The sequence below is a fragment of the Kogia breviceps genome, chromosome 17, assembly GCF_026419965.1.
Source record: "Kogia breviceps isolate mKogBre1 chromosome 17, mKogBre1 haplotype 1, whole genome shotgun sequence".
NCBI classification, from domain to species: Eukaryota; Metazoa; Chordata; class Mammalia; order Artiodactyla; family Physeteridae; genus Kogia; species Kogia breviceps.
This window is the reverse complement of record NC_081326.1, coordinates 44,843,355-44,866,553: the sequence shown is the minus strand read 5'-3', so window position 1 is coordinate 44,866,553 and position 23,199 is coordinate 44,843,355. Positions and strand designations below refer to the sequence as shown.

Sequence of the window (23,199 nt, the reverse complement as noted above, 5' to 3'; positions counted from 1 at the left end):
TTTCTCTCCGTAGACCCGCAATGGCTCTGATGCCCATGAGAACTGAGCATGAGTAATGCCCTGTCACTCGTGGCAGTGATGGTCAGGAGGTGGCTGGGACCCCCCACCTGATCAGGAGCCTTCACTCGCACACCTGTTGGAGGTGAACTTGTTAATTTCCAGCACATTTGCAAGCCTGAGGCTCCTATTTTCAGGGTACTGTCCCAGCCCAGCTCTGGACCCCCTGACAGCCTAGTTCAGGCATGGGGAGGGGGGGCGGGCAAAGGCCAGGTGAGGAAGAATCTGCCTGTTTTCTCAGTCAAGGCAGGGGGAGATCACGAGAGCTCCCTTTGGAAGAAATGGAGATGCTTCACGCAGGCCTCTCTTATCTTTGTCAGGAGTATGCTTTCACTTTCCTGAAATTTTGTTTATTTGTCTTTTTTTTTTAAGGTGGCTGAAGAAATGAAAGGAAATTGAGCCCTGTATTTTCCAAGGCAGTAGAGTATCAGTCAGATCCACCTAAAATAGAAAGATTGTTGCAGAGTGAAAAGTTGTCCACAGCAAGGGTCTAACCAATGGTATATTCATTTCAAATAGATTTCTCTACACTTGAATGATGACCACATGTCCAGGGCTTAGATAGGTCCTGGGCATTTGCTGCCCTGGGTGTTAATGTGCCATTGACCCTCAGAGATACAGGGGCTCAGACACTCGAGTTGGCAGCCTTCCTAAAGTGAGATTAGCGTTTGGTGAGCTCTCATCACATGGTGAAAGTCTAAGGGTAAGAGGGGATTGTATGCCTTAGGACTGGGGTGACTGCTGAGCCCTGACTCTCCCGGAGTGAACCCCTATCCCGGTGCTGACCATGCCAGGCTGTTATCAGTGGGCACGTCACAGCCTCTGAGGATGGACTGCATCTAATTTGCCTCTTATTCCCCAGCACCGGACACGATGCCTGGTCCATAGTAACTGAGCTGAGCTGGCATAGCGATGAAGGCAAGAGGTACTGGACCCTGTGGCCCTGACAGCTTTACCTACCTGGAGTCCCAGTACAGGGAGGTGGGGGGGGGGGGCACACATGGGTGTGTGTGCCCAGAGTTCACAGCAGGACTATGGCTGCCATGCATCAAGGGAGGACTGCCTCAGGGGAGACGTGGAGACCAGCGCATGCCCGGCAGGACCTCCTCGGGCCTGTGGGGAATACATTCAGACCTCCTACTGAGACTGCGGAACACGGATCGTGGCAAAGAGGCCTTTGGCCCATTTCTAATCCCAGGACCTCTCCAGAAGCCTCCTCAACGAGCACTTCTCCTGACCTCCTCTTTGCTGCCTGCTGGTCCAAGCACGGAGGCTGCTGAGGATGCCAAGCAGGTCAAAGCTGGTAAGGGAAAGCTTTCCCTAGGTGAATTTTTAGCCAAGATTTGAAAGCTGTGGACATGGACAGACAGAGAGGTGGAAGAACATAGAAGCGCTCCTTGTTTGGAACAGAGAGGCTCTCGGGAGCCAGTCGTGGAGGATGGCTGAAGGAGTGTGCGTGGCCACTGAGGAAACGCCGAGAAATCCTGGGATTTGAGCTGACCGGTACTAGCGAGGCTGTGGGTTCCAGGGCAAGAGACTGTCGTGATGAGGTTGGCGTTTCAGCCACGTGGTTTTAATCTCTGTGGAGAGGTGGGTGAGGATGAACAAAGGGACGGGAAAGCTCGGGTGGTACACTTAAGTGGCGGTGAGGGAGCTGGGAGTGAGGAAGGCAGATGCAGATGGACAGAGCCTATTCCCTGCCCTGGGAACTGGAAGAATAGCCACGCTGGTGGCCTGTCATGGTCACACCAAAGGCCTCGTGATGTCTTCAGCCCTCTTCTCATTTAACCCTGAGGTTGGGCACAACAAAGCAACCAGAAGAGAAAACGTCTGCTGTGTTGGAGCCCAGGACCTGAGGAGCCCAAGGGGAGCTAGAACCTTCCCCCCTCACACAGAGGCTTCTTTCCGGTCAGGCAAAGAGCCCCAATACCAACCTCACCGAAAACACCGGACATTCGAGTGTTAGGAATATTTATTTTTTTCTTCTTAAAAATGTACAAAAAATAAAATAACTGTATTTATAGTTTATAGATTCCCCCTCTCCCATTTACAAAACTATTAAGTTACATTTGCCTTTGTTTTTTCTTTTTTAAACACGAGAGCAAATTGTCCATCTAGCAGTCTTCCTTGCTTGTCTTTAAGAAAGGGCTGTTCATAGACTTTGGCACAAGCCCTCTGCTTCTGTTGCATTTGCATAAATTTAAATAAGAAGGAAAATAAATGTTTGATTCAGTTCATGCTTCTTAAGTTTCTGGGCTGGGACGTGCCTTAGTCTTCTAGGATCCAATTCCAAGATGACACCCGACTGCATTTTTCTGTTGGACCCAATTTCTAAATACCCATAAAGTCTAAGCAATTTGGGTAAGTATAAGAAAAACACTTGTTTCACATGTCCCTCGTCTTACATGAATTTTTTTTTTTTTTAAGCTTATTAAGGGACAAAAAAAGAAGAGGAGGCAAGTTTTCCTATCTCTCTGGAGTGTGTTTTCTTGGACAATTTTGCTCATCAAAGCTCTGCTCATATACATAGTGAAGGCCACATCGAAGCTAAGCCATGGGCACACGGAGAACGAAGAGGGGACGTGGTAAGATGGGGACAGATCAAATGAGAGGGGACACTCCGCACCACCCTTTGCTGGCACTGACCTCATGTGCTGTGTTCTGGCAGTGGTCACCGCGATCATTGCCCAGGGAACTGGGACAAAGGCAAAAGCCTCTCTGATGCATCTCCTGCCTAGGGCAGGATCAGCCAACATTTTTTTCCACAGAAGCTGGAGAGAGAAGGCTAGGTAACCCGTGTCAGATTGCCAAAGATTTTCTCTTTTTCCTACTCTGGAGTGCTGTGCCCCGGCCCAATAGTATTCGCCATTATATCTGCGGATCAGTGTCTGAAACCAGCCCTCAGGCAAGGAGCATGGGAGGCGCATTGTACATCATGCACTCCCAACAGTGAGCCCCATTAGTACCCAGGAGGGTCCCCAAGATGCTGGTCCAGGGCGTGGCACAGTCAGAGTGGAGGAGGAGGCGACAGACTGGAGCAGAGGTGAATCCAGGATGTAACCTTTGGCACCACGGAGAGGAGTGATGTGTCCAGAAGACGCGGAAAGGTGCCTGCTCACCACACCCAGAGATCTTCCTAGGCTCTGCACCTGCCCGCCATTCCATTCAAATCTTTTGCAGCCTCCAGGACAAACAGCTGGACCTTCCGTCAGGCTCTGGGCCTCAGGGGCAATGGGGTGGGAGGGCACGGAGCCCTTGAAGAGAAAGCCCCCAGGTAAGACATCAAAGTGCTTTACAAACAAATGGGTCCTCACAGAGAACCTGTCCTAGACCTGGAACCTTGGGTGGAGGGTGTGCTCGCTAGTAGAAAGCTAGTGCTTCAACCCACGAAGGTGAACAAAGACCCCTAGACCACGTTCCTGTCCCCTCAAAGAGAACCGTGGCCTGGATGGTCCATGACATAGTGATCGTCTGGGGAAGCGTTTCTTTTCCTCTTCGTCTGCCAGGGCACCCAGCAGGAGGGCAAACCTTCTCTCTCCGTCTTCCCCTGGACGCTGCTTCCCGAAGAGCCAGGGATCTTGGGGCATCCTCGCTCGCTCCCTCCACATCCAGCAGCTGGGAGCAGAGGCGGCGGAGCCCGGCCTTCCCCGTGCCGGCTGAGCCCCGGGAGGCCGCCGTGGCCTGGACACCCAGAGCTGAACCGTCGGCCTCGCTCTCGGGACCGCAGCTGGACTTTCAGGGGGCCACTTGTGACGAAGGACGTGCTTGTAAACCGCGAGGCACTCACAGTGGCCAGGATCCTCACGATAGCCACGGAGTTCTGCAGCAGGCCCAAGAGACGGGGCCCTGGTGGCAACCCCCCCGCGGTCTCTCCAGAAAGTTCAGGCAGTGCCGACACCAAAGCGGGAGGAGCTGGGGCCTCAGACAATCTGACCTTTGCCACGAGACAGCTCAGAGGGAGGGTCAGGCAAAGAGCATCGCCGTGAGATAAACTCAGTGGCCTCCGGGGCGGGCAGTGCCCCTGGAGAGGGAACAGGGCGCCCTCTGCGGACAGGGACCGAGGCCCCGTGCGTGCCCACGGGAGTAGCTGTCTCGGCGCCCGCTGCAGTCACCCGACACCCCGAAGGCCACTTCCGTCGCCCAGCACGTCTCCTGAACAGCACAGAGGCAGAAGCCTCTTGGAGAAAGCAGGGTCTCCAGGTATGTGCCTCCCCCGGCCAGTGGCAGTAAACATGCCCACATAGCACAGGTAGAATATATTATTGCCATATTATAAACACTATGTACACGGGTAGCCAGGCACACCTTCTAGGTTACTTACTAATTACACAGTGGCTGAATGTCTTCCTGTACACGGCCTGCTGGCCACTCGCCGGGAACCCCTGGGGGTATCGGAGAGATGACCGTCCCGGAGCAGCCTGAAGGTTTCTAACCAGGAAGGGGCGTCCACCTGTCCCCCGACCTCTGACGAAGGAAGCGGCTCGTTCTGTCCGTCCACTCAGGAGACGCGAGGAGGTGAGACGGCAGGGCGAGCATCCTCAGGCCCTTTGGGACGAATGGACCGAAGGGGAGGGCTCTGGACGGTGGCACCTGGAGCCAGCAGTGACCTGCAGAGCCCCGGCGGGCCTGGGCCCCGGGCTCCGGAGAAAGGTGGACAATAAATAAGGATCCAACAGGCGCAAGGCCCTTTCCCGAGGGGCTCGGGCTGCGGCTCCGTGCGTGGCAGGAGCCGGCGGGCGGACCAAACGCACGGGCCAAACACGGGGCTTCAGGCCTCGGCCCGCTCCCCAGCGCGGTCGTGTAACAGCAGTCGTGAGATGGGCTAGGTGCGTCTGCGGGGCCCGGGCTTCCGGCTGCCCCGGGGAGAAAGGCCCTGAGGGCCGCTGCCCGGAGCAGGGCTCAGATCTCCATGAGCGTGACCTTGAAGCCTTCCACCACGCTCTCCATGTTGAGGATGAAGGTGTCCTCGTTTGAGTAGTGCTCGATGATGTTGTCGTCCATGTTCACCAGGATGCTGCCAGGGACGGGGGAACAGAGATGCCGTGAGCAAGGCGCTCAGAGCAAGGGCAGGCTCCAGGCTGGGGGGCCCCCTCAGGCATGCTTTTGCAAGGGAGGCCGGGAAGGGGGAGGGGCTGGAGGGGAGAGGAGACAGGCAGGGAGAGAGGCTCCCACTCCGCAGCGGCCCCCCAAACTGGCCCCCAGAAGCCACTTTGAGGAAAGCAAAACCTCGATTTCTCAGAACTAACTCCTTAGGGAACAGGATTTCAGAGCTCATTCAACCCAAACCTTTTGCTTTCTAGATTGGTAAAGTACAGCCCAGAAGTTAACAGAGCCTGAAATCGCAAAGTTAGCTATTGACAGGGCCAGGTCCCCGAACTATTTTCATTAAACCACATCGCCTCTTGAAAATGCATTTTTAAAAAGTACTCCACACTTAGGAGAAGAGGAAAATAGACAAGAGCTGTGGGTACCCTTCCTCAGGCATGTAGTGTGTCCCAGTGTTTTGGAGACCTTGTGTTCGGTCCTCAGGGCAGCCCTGAAGGCAGGTGCGATCATCACCACATTGCAAATGAGAGACCTGAGCTCAGCAAGGGGAGATCGTGTCCCCAAGTTCACTCAGCTGGTTCACGGCTGAGCTAGGTTTTCAAACTGGCTTTGCCTCACTCGGAAATTCATACTTTTACCACATGTGACCTACTCCTTGGTTAACCATCTGTGTTGGGTTTGGTTTTAAGAAAACCCAACAACTTCCAGGGCCTGTCCATGATTTAGAAGTCCTTGAACCAATCCCCTTCTCTGAAGTCAGACAGGTCTTGGTTTGAGAACTGACTCACATTTTACAGCTGTGTGTCATCAGACAAGTTGTTTAGCCTTTCCGCAAAAGTAAGAATAACAACCCTGCTTTAGACGGTTGTCGTTAGGATTAAAGCATTTAGCCCAGGGCCTGAGACAGGGCTCAGTGGAAGTGAAATGTTACCATGGGCATGTGCATCGACACTGAGGGTTTCTGCTCAACATGAGACCTTGAGACACCGCTCAGATCTCACCAGCGAAGGAATACACTCAGCCTCTTGCACTGACTTTGGAAAGAACTGAAACATGCATTTTAGTGAGCTTTTCAACCAGGGCTCAAGTGGAAAGGGTTTCCTGCTTGGCTCCAAATTAACCGAGAGACCACATCACTCAAAAAGCCTGAGTATCCCAGATGATCAATTTCCTTTATGAAAGAGGCCCAGAGAAGAGTTTAAAGACCTATTTTCTGCTTTATGTAAGAAAATAGCTCCAGAAGCTGGCTCTAATGGAGACCCTCTCCCGGCACTAAGTCCAGCTCCGTGGCAACTAAACTTGGAGCGCCTCATACGCAGGAGGTCCTGGGAGGGCTGGAGACAGCAGATGTGCGAGCTAAACACTAGGGCTTTGGGGCCACGGACCTGGGTTAAATCTGCGCCTCACCTACTGAACATGAGACTTTGGGCAAGTTGCTTAGCCTCCATCAGCAATTAATTATGGATAAGAATCTACCTCACTGAGTGGTGAGGAATAATAGAACAAAACACATAAAGCACTTAGCAGGGGACCCAGAACCTACTGAACACCAGATAAATGAGAGCTGCTGTTCTTAACAGAACAAGCAGGTCCGGTAATCATTTCGATCATTATGTTAGTAATGACCTCAGAAGAATCCCCTATGCCCTAAATCCTTTGTATTCCTACTGTGCTGCCCTGAACCCAGCCCCAAGAGCAGCACGTGATTCCCTATAAACTCTGCTCTCTGCAGAAAGGCGACCTTGCCACTCTCCCCAGGGCCACTCTCACCACTGCCAGACCCCTCTATTCTACCCACTAATCCTGTCATTGGAGGGAGGCATCTCAGCTGACATCATGACAATGCACTCTCACCCCCCCCCTCTCTCATTCAAGGTCTTCAAAGTGTGTGGCACATGTAAGCTGCTCAGCACGCCTTTGGAAGGATGACAAATTTTTATAAAAGTTAGACAACAGAACTAACAAAAGATGGGCACCATCTTGTTTTTTTAAAGGCACTGTAACTGTATAGACATATCTGATTGGGAAATCAATATAAGTTCTGTTTCTTTCTTACCCTTTTTTGCTTTTCTTGTAAAGCTTTGTTATCTTTTCCACGGGCAGCCCGTACTTCTCAGATATCTGCAACCAATAACAAAAAGGCAGGTGAGTGTGGAAGGGGTACCAAGCAGAGAGATGAGAGAAAATTCCAACTTCACTGTCCTAGAAATGTTTCTGGGTGCCAATGGCCTTCACTCATGAGTCAGACTCTCAAAAAGGCTCATTTGCAAGGCTCTCCCTTTGGACAAACCATAAATCAGTCGACAAAAAATTCACCCACAGAATTTAATCTATGATGAAGGTGTCATTTCAGGTCAGTCAGAAAAAGATGGACTCTAATCATGATGTTGGATTAAATAGGTAGCCATATAGAAAAAAAATAACAAGTTAAGTCAGATCCCTTCTCCATGACTTCCATCAAAATAAATATCACCAAAGATTTACAGGGAAAAGATGAAACCATGTAAGAAGAAACCATGAATCAATTCTTTGTATAGATACCATCTTTAAGTAAGGAAGATCCAAGCAAGCTATGAAACCTGAAGAAAAAAGGCCAAAATGTTGATAAAGCAGCATAAAATGAAAAATACCAATATAGGCAAAACCACCCTAAAAGCTGAGGACGAACATTACACAGGGAAACATTTTTGCAACACAAATGACAGACATGGAACTAACTTTCTTAAGTTAGAAAGAACACCTCCAAATTTTAAAAAAAGGACTGGGCTTCCCAGGTGGGCAGTGGTTAAGAGTCCACCTGCCGATGCAGGGGACACAGGTTCGTGCCCCGGTCCGGGAAGATCCCACATGCCAAGGAGCGGCTGGGCCCGTGAGCCATGGCCGCTGAGCCTGCGCGTCCGGAGCCTGTGCTCCGCAACGGGAGAGGCCACAACAGTGAGAAGTCCGCGTACCGCAAAAAAAAAAAGAAATAAATAAATTAATTAATTAAATAAAATAAAGGACTAACATGCTCCCTTTGGCAGCACATACACTAAAATTGGAACGAAACAGAGAAGATGAGCATGGACCCTGCACATGGGTGACGTGCAAGTTCGTGAATCGGTCCATATTCTTTAATACAAATGAATGTATTTACAAAACAGAAACAGACTCAAACAGACATAGAAAACAAACTTATGGTTACCAAAGAGGAAAGGGGGGAGGGAGGGATAAATCAGGAGTCTGGGATTAACAGATACACACTGCTGTATATAAAATAGATAATCAATAGGACCTACTGTATTGCACAGGGAACTATATTCAATACCTTATAATAATCTATAATGGAAGATAATCTGAAAAAATATATACGTATAACTGAATCACTTTGCTGTACACCTGAAACTAACATAATATTGTAAATCAACCGTGCTTCAATTAAAAGAAAAAGACTAACAATTCAATGGGAAAAGGAAGACAGCAACATAAAGTAATTCACAGAAGAAATACAATAGGACAATAAGCAAATTAAAAAATGCACCACCTCACTAATAATTTAAAAATTCAAATTAAAACAACAGCAGGATACTACCTTTATGAGACTAACAAAAACTGAAAAATTGATAATACAGTGCCAGCCAAAGGATAAGAAACAGCAACTCTCATAGCCCATAGATAGGAGAGCAACGAGCTCAACCTTTCTGGAGGGAAATTTGGCAGAAACTATTGACATTTAAAAGGCATATATCTTTTGACCCAAATAGTCCACATCTAGTAATTTGGTGTACAGAAATACACTCAGATGTATGCAAAGCTCTTCAAGGCATCACTGTTCGTAACACAGATAACTGCATATAACAAACATTCATGAAGCACATTTTGATATTTGCACAGTTGAAAACCACGCCGTCATGCAGTCATTAAAAGAAATGCAGGACTCCTATATGAAAAAAATGTCCTTAACATACTAAGTGAAAAAACACAGATTTGCAAAACACTGTATATAGTGTGATCCCACTTGTATTTTTTAAAAAATATATGTGTAAGTAAATGGAAAATATCTGTAAGACCCACCAATCTATTAACAGTGGCTACCCTGGAAGAATGGACAGAAACAAGGAGATTTCTTTTTCTTTTCACACTGTACAATTCTGTACTATTTATTTTTACAGTGACCAGGATTCAGTTTTATAAATATAAAGTAATAATAGTTTAGAGATGGATTCTGGAGACACCTACCCAAAATGCTTTTTCTCTCCCAAGTCCAATCCACCCACCTCTTGTGAGCCCAGTGGCCGGCAGGGCTCACAAACAGCTAGGGCAGGTGAGGTTTGGGACTTGGACTACTGGGCGGTGTAGCAGAGGCTAGGACAAGAAGCCAAAGAGCCCTGGGACAAAGGTGGGATCGCTTTGGCTCCTGGGAAGAGCTTATTCTCCAGAGAATCAGACTCCCACCCATCCATCCCTTACACTGCACAGGAAGAACTCCCCCCCCCACTTCCCCCAAGCCCCAAAGGAGCAGAACAGGTGGGCCGAGGACTGAGACAGCAAAGGTAGACAGGGAAACAAATGGCCTGCCTGTCGCACAGCACTGCTCCGTCACTGATGGAACTGCCTCACAGCCATACTGGAGCCCAAATGAGCCCAGCACGTAAAATAACACAGCCTGTGGGCAACAGAGAGAACGGACAGAACTTATGTGGACGGCATCCATGTGAACAGAACATACAAGAGCACTTATGAAGACTGCTGTACAGCACACAAGTATAAAATTCTGATCTAAATATATGATATTGAACTAAAAAAATCTGTAAAGGTCAATAAATGAATTGAAGGCCAGGTGGTCGATCCAGCAAACCAATCACGTTAGGAAAGATCGATTAGAAAAACCATTTCAAGTGCAGAGAGAAGACACACAGCGTAGATGGAAATCATGAAGGGAAAAGAGAGAGAGGTTTGAAGAGTAGAGACAGCCGTACCTGATGTGACTATCCAAAGTCCCAGACAGAGAAAAAGGAGCAAATGGAGAAGAGGAAACAATTAAACAAATAATAGAGGAAAGACCCATGTTTTTGGATAGCAGGGGTATCCTGAATCCCAGGAAGGATCAATGAGAAAAGACCCATGCATCTGGCCATTCTGAAAAGTGCCAGATCTCCAAGGGTAATGAAAATAAAACATCCTGGAACCTCCCAGGCAGAAAGTACAAGTTACCAAAAAAAGAAAAGAAAAAGAATGAACCTGGCTTCAGTCTTCTCATCTGCAGCACTAGAAACCAAACTGGAATAACCCCTACAGACTACTGAAAAAGGGGACTTTACCCCAAGAATTCTGTACACCAACAAGCTCTCCCTCACTTCGCAGGTTAAAGAATGGCATCTAAGAAATGCATTTCACCCAAATATCCCATTTGAGGAAAATACTCACAAAAGCACTCTAGCTAAACTGAATATGCATCAGAACAAAGACTTGAGCAAAGCAAAGGGGGAAGAAAACAAGCAGCCCAGTGTTGTACCATAAATATATACATACATATACACACACACGAAGACAGACTATATATACTCTATATAACTATAGATCTATAGTTATATATCCATACATAATGTATAGATATATAGATATATATGGTCTGTATATAGATATATAGAGTTATAGGTATGTATACCTATATATAGTTAAATGGGCTGGGGATGTGAAGTAAGTGTTAAATAAGGATTCTTGAAGTAAGAAGAACATAATAGAAGGAAAAATCTAATTGTGTCCTGGACAGAAAGTACTAAACAACAGCAACATCAAGAAGGCTGGAGTGTGTGGGGACAGCATGGGGTAAACATTTCAGTGGACTCATCCTAGTGAGCGGAGAAGGGGAAGAGAGGGGAGAAATGAAGGCTCTAAAGGTCTTTTCTCACCCGGGGGTGGTGGGAGCTAGAGAGTAGTGGTGTGGAAGACAGCTGGAAATTTATCTTCAAATCACAGAGCAATAAGGAGAAGAGACTGAAACAATTTAGGGAAAGTAAAGAATAACTTTCAAGAAAAGATGAAAAACAGTGACTTACTCCAACTGCAAAACTAAAGAGAAAGAGGAAACTACAAAGTAAAATAAATAAAAACTAAAACATTTATCGTTGTGAGTTGCTTGGCCTGCAAGCGTTGGGTTTTGAACTTTGGTTGGTGTCATTTGGAACTTCTTTTTAAAGTGAAATGGAAAAATAAAGTGTGCTCCTTTTTCAACTCAACATCAGCAAGTTCATATCTCTTAGTCCCCCTTTTCTGAAAGAGAGGTGAATCTGATTCTTGGATCTTCTCTATTCAGGGGTTTGACTCCCAGTTTTTCCCAAAGCACCTCAGCTCACAGATCAGTTGATAACAGGAAATTTGCATAAACCTGCATATCTGCTGGGAGTAGCAGCGGCTGCCAGCATTCACTGAGTGCTTACTAAGTGCTTAGCATATCAGCACAGGGAGTTCTGCATCTATTAACTCGCTCAGTTCTCTCATCACTGCAACAGAATAGGTGTTTTTATGAGACCTGCTTCTCGGGCAAGGAAACTCGGGCTTAACACTCTAAGTCATCAGGGTCCCTCAGCTAGGAAGTGGCAGAGACAAGATTTAAAAGGTAACAGTCTGGCGGTCTGGTTTCAGATTCTAAGCTCATAGAGAAAAGGGGCCTATGTTGGGCCTGTTTGAAGCAGGGCTCATGGGCCCCACCCAGTACCAAGAAGCAACTGGCAAAGTTGACACGGGCATCAGGCTACCGAGGGCAACAGACTCCAGGAGGGCAAAGTCCCGCCCTCTGTGCGGTTGGCAAAGGCAAAGGCAGAGGCAGCTGGATAAAATGCCACCCTAACACGGCGTCCTCTGCCTCCACGCCAGGCAAGGAAGTGGGCTTTGCCAAGTCCAGAAGGCTGGAAAGAAGTGAGACCGTGCAGGAGAGCATGTGGAGGAAGCTGGCCATCTGTCGGGAGGTTACGGAAGGAATCCTCCGGCCCAGGAGCTGGATGGCGTCACCACAACACTCCCCTTCCCTGTGCATGGCAAGCACACGCTTCGTGATAGTTCTCAGAGCGGGGGCATTAGGACTGCTTGGTTTTTTCTTTGTGTTTTTCAAGTTCTCTGAACCGCTCGTATATGTCCATCATTTTTAAAAGCTCATGATCAATGTTTTTAAGGACCTCTAAGACTTCCTTGACATCCAAGAGGATCCTAGGTCTTGGACTTAATCTCATCAGTGTGTTACTGGCTATCTGATGATCTGGAACTTTTAGACTTTTTCTTTGTGGAGAGTTCTCTTTGCCCAGAAACCTCAGATAGGTGACAGGCAGAACTAGAGATTTCCACTGGTTTTCACCAATGTGAAAACCTGGTCTAGATGCCTGGTCTAGAGGCATCCAACACAACTGCCAGCTCTGGAGGCCAATGACTTTTATGTGGAGTTATAAACTGTTCAGTGTGGGCTCTTAGATGCACTCTTGAAAAAGGGGTGGCTCTTGCTTATAAATACTTCCTAGGTGGCTACATTTGACCTGTCAATAGAATTGGGGAGGACAGGCCTGCATCTCCATGCGTGAATGACTCAGCTGCATAGAAGAGGGTGCTACCGGGGTCACGAGCCACCTTTTCCCTGTGCACCCAGCCAGCTTCACCAGGGGAGAACACCCTTCTCTAACCCCTTCAGCTTGAGGGAATCTCAATCTGCCTCTCCACCCCATAGCACTTACAGCCGTCTACTACCTATATATATTCATTTATACAGTGTTTCTGTATTTTCAATTTTATTTCTTTTTCTGGCTGCATTGGGTCTTCGTTGCTGCGCGCAGGCTTTCTCTAGTTGCGGCGAGCGGGGGCTACTCTTTGTTGCGGTGCGCAGGCTTCTCATTGCGGTGGCCTCTCTTGTTGTGGAGCATGCGCTCTAGGCATGTGGGCTTCAGTAGTTGCAACACACGGGCTCAGCAGTTGTGGTGCATGGGCTCAGCAGTTGTGGCTCGCGGACTCTAGAGTGCAGGCTCAGTAGCTGCAGAGCACAGGCTTAGTTGCTCCACGGCATGTGGGATCTTCCCGGACCAGGGATCGAACCTGTGTCCCCTGCATTGGCAGGAGAATTCTCAACCACTGCGCCACCAGGGAAGTCACTATACAGTGTTTCTTTGTGCTGCTTTAAACACCTTGTATAGGAACTCATTTAATCCTCGAAACAACCCTACATCTCATTTTATCAGTATCTATCTTCATAATAATATCCCATATTATTATCACTCTCATTTCAGAAACGATGAACCTGAGGTACAGAGAGGCTGAGTAACCTGCCTAGGGTCACACTAGTCTGAAGTGTCAGAGCTAGGATTTGAACCCTGACTGTGTGGGATCAACCATCATACACACTACTTCTTGCCTGATTGCCTAAGCTTCTTTCCTTTAGTTCTTGTGAGCTGTGACTTAGAATGGTTATTCTTCTTGTAATAACTTTTCATGCGTGGACGTCTCCCTAAGTGGACTTAAGTTGCTCAAGGGCTTAAGTTGCCTCTGCCACTCTGTAGAGCTCAGGAAACCCCACATCTGTAAATGACGGTGATTGTATCTGACCTGCCAAGTTCACAGGGATATTGTGAAGCTCAAGTGAAGCAATGCATGTGAAATACATGCCACCCATAGCACTTGGCATGGTGGTACATACACAGTGGATGCTCAATTCAGTCAACAAATATATATGCTCAAACACCTGGGGATACACAGAAGACGGCAAGAGACAAAAGCCCCTGTTCTCATGAACTTTACATTCTGTTGGGGAAGAGAGAAACAAAAAAGCAGAGTTAACTCAGGGATTGTTTGGGTGGAAGTGAAGGTGACATTTAACCCCACTGTGATCCAGCGAGACCGCAGCTACAGAACACTTGTAGAACTAGCCAGATGTCACACAGGAAAGGAAGACACCAAGGAAAAAGGCATAATGAATCAGTTCAGAATTGGTCTAGGTCAGTGGCTCTCACACCTGGCTGATCTCAGAATACCCTGAAGAACTGTTAAAAATACAGATTCCAGGGCTTCCCTGGTGGCGCAGTGGTTGAGAGTCCGCCTGCCGATGCAGGGGACACGGGTTCGTGCCCCGGTCCGGGAAGATCCCACACGCCGCGGAGCGGCTGGGCCCGTGAGCCATGGCCGCTGAGCCTGCGCATCCGGAGCCTGTGCTCCGCAACGGGAGAGGCCACAACAGTGAGAGGCCCGAGTACCGCAAAAAAAAAAAAAAAATACAGATTCCTGCTGCTCCAGTGCCCTCCCCCACCTCCACTTCAGCAGAACGGGAATCTGGGGTTGAGGACTGGGAATATGCATTCAAAACAGCTGCTAAAGTAATTTTCAGCTTCACCACCATCCTAGGTAAGTCCGTTTCAGTAATATGATCTTAAAGGCCAGATTAAAGGTACGAAATTTGTTCAAAGGGCTTTTGTAGCTCATAAATCAATCTTGCAGTCATTTTAGGGTCATTTAAAAAAATTCTAGTTCATTTGGAGAGAGATAGACGATACTTTTTGTTGTGTTCTTTTCTGGTTTTGTTTTCCCTTTATGGGGGGATCAGATTCAGTAACAACAAAGTCCATGCCAATGACAAATCCTGAGAACAAAAGCGATTACCAAAGCCTCCAGCCAAGTGTTTCTTAGAGGGTGTGGTCCTCCATGCCCTGCTCTGAATTGCCTAACAATGCCAGCCACATTGGTGACATTCTTGTGCTTTTTAAAAAAATTTCAGGTGAACAAGTAATTTTTTTACATATCATACAAATTCCCCACGTAAACCATTTAAAGTGTACAATTCAGTAGCATTTAGTACATTCACAATGTTCTGCAAACTTCAGGACTATGTAGTTCCAGAACAATTCATCACCCCAAAAGGAAACTCACTAAGTAGACTTTTCTCACTCACCTTTCACCCAACTCCTGTCGACAGCTAATCTGCTTTCTGTCTCAATGGATTTGCCTGTTCTTGATATTTCCTATAAATTGTATGATAATACAATGTGACCTTACATGTCTGGCTAGCAATTCCACTCCTCAGTATACGCCCCAAAGAACTGAAAACAAGTATTCAAACAAACACCTGTACCTGGATGTTCTGTGCAGCACTATTCACAATAGCCAAAAGGTGGGGGGAAATCCAAATGTCCATCAACTGGTGAATGGAAAAACGAAATGTGGTCTATCCATACAATGGAATATTATTCAGCCACAGAAAAGAACGAAGTACTGATTTATACTACAACATAGATGAACCTCAAAAACATTATGCAAAGTGAAAGAAATCATCCACAAAAGACAACACCGTGTATGATTCCACTTATAGTCACTGTCCTACACATTTTAACGTATTACTCCATAGCCCAATGTGCTGTTTCAATGTAGCAGTTTTCCAGACCAACAAAAATTCTAGGCTGTCCCTTGGCAGTCCTATTGTCTTCAGAACCACAAAAACCCTGGATCTTCTACAACATGGTTGTACAGGGGATTCAGATATCATGTTCAATGTGGAGTCATATTCAGATGGATAATACATGGATAAAACATTAAATAACTTCCTGAGCCCAGGTTGGGTAATGCTAGACTAAACGAGGGATGAGAAGGGAGGGAGAGATTTCAGAATCTTACTTAAATCATTTTATAACTCTGCAATTTATATTTTTTTCTTAACCAAAAGAGGTCATATTTTATTTTGGATTACACTATCGCAGCTGGCAAGACACTTCCTAATCGTTTTTGTTCTGTATAGATTCGGAAGTTAAACGTATCTAATTTGGTTTCGTGCAAAGAGACAAATGGAAACTCACAGTTTAAACTTTCTCTGTGGCATCTTACTCTAATTAGCCTTAAACTGACAGGGAATTGGCAGTTTTTCAAAGTTTCCTTCTCCTTAAGATGCGAATAAGCCAGACAGGGTGGAAATCATTGTCCCCATAAATCTCTGCTTTTTCTTTTTCCTTGAGAAAGCTCACTCGAGGGCCATCTCGAAGGCTGCATTTTAATAGATAGATTTCAGCTCAGGAGACTACATGCCGGTTTATGGGAGGCTGAAGGGGGTTAATTGCTTACCGCTTCCATCAGGCCCCTCACGGTGGGGGACTTCAACATCAAGGCGTCAAACACGTCGTCTGTCTCCTTCCTCACGTACAAAAGCACTGAAAGAGAAGGGGCGGGAAGCCGTGACTGTGGCGCCCACGCAGCTGCCCCAGGAGACTGCTTCCCACCAGTGGCTGTTACAGATGAACATTCTGTAACTTCTTCCTGTAACCCCCAACAGAAAAATGTAATTTCCAGCAGGCTGACCCTAAGGAAACCCCAAACCATGTTCTATTAGGTTAAGCCAAAAAGGTCGAGCCACCCGAACGAACTTTTTGGCCAGCCCAATATTTCAATGAGTGCCGCTTCCATTGGATTTACAGACCTCTTCTTAGAAAATCACTGTCTTTGAAACAGTGTGGCTGCTACTCCTGCTGCAGGAGTCCCTGGAATGGGTTAAAGGGGGCATGGCAGCGGGTTGACGGACTGCAGTGCCACCATCTCCTGCTGGGCTTGTTGATAGCCACACCTGCATGCTGGGCTTACAGCTCACCCCCAGGGCTTGCCCAGAGAGGCAGCTCTCATTAACTGCGTATCTGTGGATAACAATCACTCCACTAACATAGCAGTAACCATCATCAGGCATCCCAGAGCTTGTAGAGACAAAGGCAACCAGCCACGGCAGCCCCCGGTGACTTTGAGAGAGCCACCCTGAGACGTGGTTACAGAGGCAAAACAAATAAGGGCATTGGTGATAATCACAGTCATTCTCTGACCTGGAGAACATTTAACAAACAAGGGGCACTGTCACTGACCCTGACCTCTTGGGCTCCTCAAAGCCCAGCTCAGCGTAGGAGCTCCAGGGAGGGGCTCAGTGAGAAAAGCCACTCCTGGGAGAACAAGTTCTCTCTTGCTGGAAGCTTGCAGTGCCCTCATGTGTCCCTATGACTGAGATGTTTCAAAGGCCGTAACTTTGCATTTTGTCACAGCAATTCCTGACGGCAATTTTTGTGCAGACTTCACAACCTCAACATATCTGAAGAACACAAGCTTTGGACCAGCCAGCATGTACTAAATACGGAGGTAAGCTACTATTACTTTGGCCTGTGTGATCCTTGATTTCCATATAACATTGCCCTCATTCTAAAGGATGAGATATAAAAGGCATGCAGGAATGGAGCTGCAAATGCACTCGAATATTTGATGGTGAGCCTGTGAAGTCGGAAAGCCCTTTATAGGTTTAAATATTACTACTGTAATCAGCACTTCTCAGGTACTTACACTCTGAATTCTGAAATGCTCATTACTCATTCACAATTATGATAATATTCCTTAACTAGATCCAGGCCTAAAAATAAAACTAATAATTATATTAGTGAAGATGCTGCGCTTACTATGTGGTGGGCACTTGAGTTTAGTGTTTTACATACATTAACTCATCAAGCCTCCCTCTGTGACGTGGGTACTCTTGTCACCCCATTTTACAAGTGAGGACTCCAAGGTGCAGAGGACCTTCCCAAGGTCACATGACTCGATGTGGCTGAGGGAGGCTACACAGGGGCTGCTCTTGACCATTATGCAAATCCCATTTCAAGAAACAGGAAAAAAAAAATTCTCAGTAACTAAAACCTCAAGCCTGTGCAGATGGTGGACGTACGGTCACGTGACTCATTACAAGTCCAGCGCTGTAAGCGGAAGGTCTCTGGAAGCTCCTGGTGTTGGCTACAGCAGGATGTGGGGAGAAAAGCCACCATCTCCCCTTTCCCCTTACTCCCAGGAGGGACAGTGAGTCAGCACAGCATCGAGATGCTGAGCAAGACACGGACAGGCCTGTGCTTCGTTTCTTATTCTCTCGGTGAAGTGGAATAAGATCCCTGACTGAGAGAAAATGAGTAAGTTGTGATGTCACAGAAAACAGGTTCCCTTACTTGTACCGTGATTAATCGTTTGCATCCATTGAAGGATTCTCAGCTGCTGGTGCTTATGAGAGGATACTGGCAAACACAGCACGAGTTTCTTTCTTTTTTTTTTGCGGTTCGCGGGCCTCTCCCTGCTGTGGCCTCTCCCGTTGCGGAGCACAGGCTCCGGACGCGCAGGCTCAGCGGCCATGGCTCACGGGCCCAGCCGCTCCGCGGCATGTGGGATCTTCCCGGACCGCGGCACGAACCCGCGTCCCCTGCATCGGCAGGCGGACTCCCAACCACTGCGCCACCAAGGAAGCCCCACGAGTTTCTTTTTAACCTTACATCTCATTGCTGGAGTCAGTATATTCACTACATTTCCCTCAAGGTAAAGGAAAGAATTAGTGCCCAGGAAGAATAAATGTTTGCTTAGGGTGTTTAAAGAGATAAGATTTAAACCAAAGGAGGAGACTGTGGACTTCCTGTGTCAATAAAAGCACCCCGAGGCTAGCACAGAACTGCAGGGACATGGGCCGGGCCCGGGGGCTCTTCTCAGTGAAACGTCCCCACCACCATTCCTGATTGGAGCAGCACCAGGGGAGGGCCTCAACGGGAACGTACCTCGCTTCATTCCTTCTTCCTTCATCTGCTTAGAAGGTGCTGGACCAAACTCCTCTTCCATGGGCCTGAACATCCGTTTCACAAGGACACTACTGCTAGAAAAGATGAGGAGAAAGTGTTAATTAAGGAAGGCACCCGAGGTGCCAACAAAAAAGGTGTATGGATGTACCAGTCCCTATTCTTTTCCCTTTGTTTATGCCATCCCTTATCACAACCGGATCCACGCACCAACCTCCTACGTCCCCCTCACAGGTCCCAAGTCTGCATGTGGGGCAGAACACACATGCCAATATCTTTCATGCATGGCCCTGAGACATCCTCCTTGCTGCTGAACATGGATCCACCGAGGTGAGACCTCTGGGTTTTACCCATTCCGTTCTGCACCTAACCACCCCCTTCCTGCTCAGAAGACCAGGGCTGGGGATGCGGGCCTGAGCCCTGTGTTTGTGTGGTCTGCAAGTTACACAGCCTGTCCCACCTAGCTAGGGCCTGGGTGTCCTGCACTTTCTCGCCAGCCCCGAGGGCACAGCGTGACCTCTGGAAATGGCGCGGGCCTGCCTCGCTGGTTCTAAGTTATGAGGCTGCCCTCGGTTCCTACTGTTCCACAACTCCATCAGCTTGGAGCAGAGGAGACTGCAGTGGCCGAGGTTCCCTAGACCTGGCCCTTCCTTCCTCGTGGGAGAGGGTTTCGGTCCCCCTTCCTGAGGGCCCACCGGTCCCCAAGTGGCCAGTTCTGGTGGCTGTGCATTTCCTCCCAAAGTCTCTGTCTTTCTGGGCACTCTAGAGAAGGGAGGGCTGTTCCAGAGGAAGGAAATTAGAAGAGCAGATTGTCACTGAACAGAAGTCATTGCTGCTGAGTGTCCCCTCAAACTCATACGCCGAAACCCTAACCTCCAGGAGGATGGTACTCAGAGGTCTGGGCACTGAGAGGTAATTAGGCCCTGAAAAAGTGGTAGAAAGAACACATACATAGCATAAAACTGTGGACAGTCCAAAAAGTACTTCTATTAATTCTAATAGTTTAAAGTATTAAACCAACAAGGCTTTAAATTACCATCTTCTACTCTAGGTGGTACAAAATTATGTTTATGAGCCCTTAATAAGACCACGCTTTTCATCAAAGCGCTTTTCATCTCCTTGGTCAATTAAGTCTCAGGAACACTCTGAGAGCCAGCAGGGCAAGGACCAATCTTATCCCTATTTCGGTGATGACCAAACTAAGGCTCGGGGTGCTGTGTCTTATGCAGGGCAACACAGCTAAAAAAGGGGAACAGGCTGTTGAGAGAACCCAGCTCTGAGGAACAACCTCATGATAAAGTACTCGATAGATCTGAGATGTTGATGAGTGAGGGTATGAGAAATGATATTCAGAGTCAGCATTCCATTTTATTCCATAGTAAGTCAAACTATGGAAATAGCCAGAAGAAAAACTCAAACAAGTCCCAGCTGAAGGTGGTAATAAGTTTTTAGAGCACTGTTCCCTCTATCTTTCCCTCACTTTTCTTTAAAACCATAAAAGCAGGTATATTATTCTGTCATGTCTTGGAGCTGGACTGACCACGACCCTGGGAGCAGAAGATTAAAAATCTATTGACATTGCTGTCAATGACCAGTAGGTTAATAATGGGTAAATAGCCTGAAACATCACCAGACACTCTTTCATGCTGTGTTAGGGTTCCTAAACTAGGGATTTTCTTTCTCTCGTCCAGAAAGATTTATTTACATTTTTCCAGGTCTGTTGACTTTTGACAGCACCCCATTCTGAGCATGACAAACTTTGCCATTAAAATAACATCTTGGATAAACCACATTTCTCTTGGGAGTTCAGAAATGTTTTTTCACACTTTCAAATATATAAACCCAGTAGGAGTCAATAAGCTTGTGTGGTCTGAATTCAATGGTTTCATTTCTTTTCAAAGCAAGGCGAGAAAAGAAGGGCAGAAGTGACTGCCCAATTGATAGAAAGAGTAAGGATTTCAGGTCTCCTGATGTCCTGTTCAATTACACTGGCTTGTACCACAAAAGGACAAGAACAAGGAAAAGGGTGCTTTCTCTGACATCAGTCTCCGTCCCGTGGGCGCAACGTGTTAACATGTGGAGGGACTCCAGGTCCAGCAACATATGAAATCATTGCTTTGTGGGGTGAATCTCAGGGAAAGCAAGTCCCTGAGGTGCAAACAAAGGATGGCTAAGTTTCATCAGAAGAAAAACTGGGAAGGTGTTTGGATCTGAAGCCTGTCTCTGGACATACTTGGCAATGTTGAGCCCTATCTGTCAGGCTGAAGCACACTAGGCATCAGTACCTAGGTGAGGAGGTACCAAAATAAAGCACGGAAAGGACTTGCAGGCACCATGGAGACATAGTTTGTCTAGTTCACAACTCTGCTTATGGCCTGTGTAGGCTGATGACCACGTCTGCCCTAGATAAATTAACGTCCCTACCCTTTGTTAGCCTCAGAAAAGAGGAGGCGCTCTTATGTTCAAGTCCTCACAAAGTCTTTCACATTATGGAGTAGAATCTCAATCAGCTTATTTTCAACAATAAATCACTCTGGGGAAGAACCTATCATCCCCAAATGACTTTAATCAATGCTAGTTGAGGGTCTTGATAGAATTCATCTGACACACTCAGTAAACACAAACCAAAATCAAAAAACAAACCCCACATATGTTTAGTAACAATTATGGTAGTTAAGAGCTTACAATTGAAAGTAGTAAATAACTAGGTCAGTAGGCCCCAGAAGGATCATTTTAAGAGGAAATACAGATATTTCTGTTTCTGGCTAAGATGTTGTTATCTTGTGGCAAACCAAGCAATGTTCCAGCCAAGAACAATGGAAGTAACTGTAAATATATATATATATATAGATATATATATATATTTAATCTTATTGAAGGTATTGGACACTACTGTTCAGTCAGCCAGAACCTGAGAGCTGAGATCTCAGAGGAGAAAAATGTGAGAGGTGAGCTGATAGTCAGTGGGCCACTTTCCTCTCGAAGCATTGGCCATTTCTCAGCTGAGAGTAGAGGATGGTGATCTCAGCAGAGGCACATACTTACGGGCAAAGAAGTCTGCACAGCTTTTGGCAATCTTATGGTGTTAGAGAAACAGAAATTGGTATTTAGGGCTGCAAAGGTATTCAGGACTAATAGGAAGACTTCCAGAGAGTAGAGAAGTACAGAGAAGTAAGCCAGACACTACAGTATTCCTTCCCAGGTATTTAGCAAGTTTTTAAGCTGCACAGGATAAGAGAGTAAGAATTTAAGCAGAAAGCCCTTGAAACTCATAGAGGAGGCTTGGGTAGTCTCCCCATGCTAAGGAGACAAAAATTGAACTTCAAGCTCCATGAAGGAAAAAGACCCATAGAAAGTCCCTCAAAGGTACAATCTAGGAGTTAGGATGAATTAGAGGTCATCTGAGGTTAAAATAAACTGCAACCCAGCTTTGGGTCAGTTCTGTCCCTGACTCAGTTATGGTGATCTGTTAACTCAGGCTACATACCAGAGGAAAGGGAAAACCTTCATAAGGAAAAATATGGTCATCCAGAGCCTCCATAATTTTTATGTATATTGTTCATCATTCAATGATTATCAAATATTAAACAGGACCAAGGGAAAAACATACAATAGAAACAGACCCAGATAACATACTTATAGCACAGTTATTATTATGTTCATGAAAATAAATGACAAGACATTTAGAATTGAAGTTGATTAAAATAAACCAATTAAGTGGAAGTCCTAGAACTAAAAAGTGCAATAGTTGAAATTAATAACTCAATAGATGGGTTTAGTATATTGGACCTAGCAGAAGAGAGGATTTGAGAGTTATCAATAGAAAATATCCAGGCTGGATCATGGTGAGTAAAGAAGATGGACATTTTAGAAAAGAACATAAAAAACATAGGGACAGAATTAAAAACTCTAATACACATTTAGAGTCTCAAAGGAGTGAGGAGAGAACAGGGAAGAGCACTATTTGAAGAGATAACAGCCAAGAATGTTCCAAAACTGAGGAAAGACATCAACCCACAGATTCAATGAGTGGTATAAAATACCAAGCAGGAGGAAAAAGAAAGCACAAAGAAAACCCACATGTAGAAACATCATAAAAAATTTGAAAACCTGAGAGAAAGAGAAAAATTTTAAAGCAGTCTTTCCCAAATGAAAGAAAAAAGAAGGGGAGGAAGGATGGAAGGAAGGAAGGAAGGGAAGAAAGAAAAGATTACATTTTAAATAGCAACAATAAGACAGCTGACTTCTCAACAAAAAATGATGGAAACCAAAACTGAAAGAAAGTAACTGCCAACCTAGAATTTGATACCTAACAGAAATACCCTAGAAAAACGATTACAAAATAAAAACACTTACAACAAATAAACAAATATGAGAGAATTCTTTGCCAAAAGTTCCACAACAAAAGGATTATTAAACAGAATTTTTCTGGCAATAGGAAAAGGATCCCATGTATAACTGAATCACTTTGCTATACACCAGGAATTAACACAACATTGTAAGTCCACTATACTTCAATTAAAAAAAAAAA

The 23,199-nt window shown here is 46.4% G+C and overlaps 1 protein-coding gene and 1 non-coding gene across 3 annotated transcripts in view; one reads left to right on the top strand and one right to left on the bottom strand.

Annotated features, from left to right (window-relative positions):
- Window positions 1–2,283: 2,283 nt before the first annotated feature.
- The window catches only part of GRHL2 (grainyhead like transcription factor 2), a 159,764-nt gene continuing 138,848 nt past the window's right edge, over window positions 2,284–23,199 (bottom strand). The window contains exons 13-16 of one of the 2 annotated variants that reach the window (XM_067017416.1): window positions 18,651–18,745; window positions 16,162–16,247; window positions 7,160–7,224; window positions 2,284–5,071 (exon numbers count right to left, since the gene is read on the bottom strand). In XM_067017416.1, coding sequence (XP_066873517.1) covers window positions 4,957–5,071; window positions 7,160–7,224; window positions 16,162–16,247; window positions 18,651–18,745 — 361 coding nt within the window. In that variant the 3' untranslated portion in view covers window positions 2,284–4,956. The remainder of the gene's footprint in view (window positions 5,072–7,159; window positions 7,225–16,161; window positions 16,248–18,650; window positions 18,746–23,199) is intronic. The other variant, XM_059042994.2, reaches the window with a different exon arrangement.
- Window positions 8,111–8,217, top strand: LOC131744293 (U6 spliceosomal RNA). The gene has a single exon (XR_009332082.1). It is a non-coding gene; the product is annotated as a U6 spliceosomal RNA (small nuclear RNA).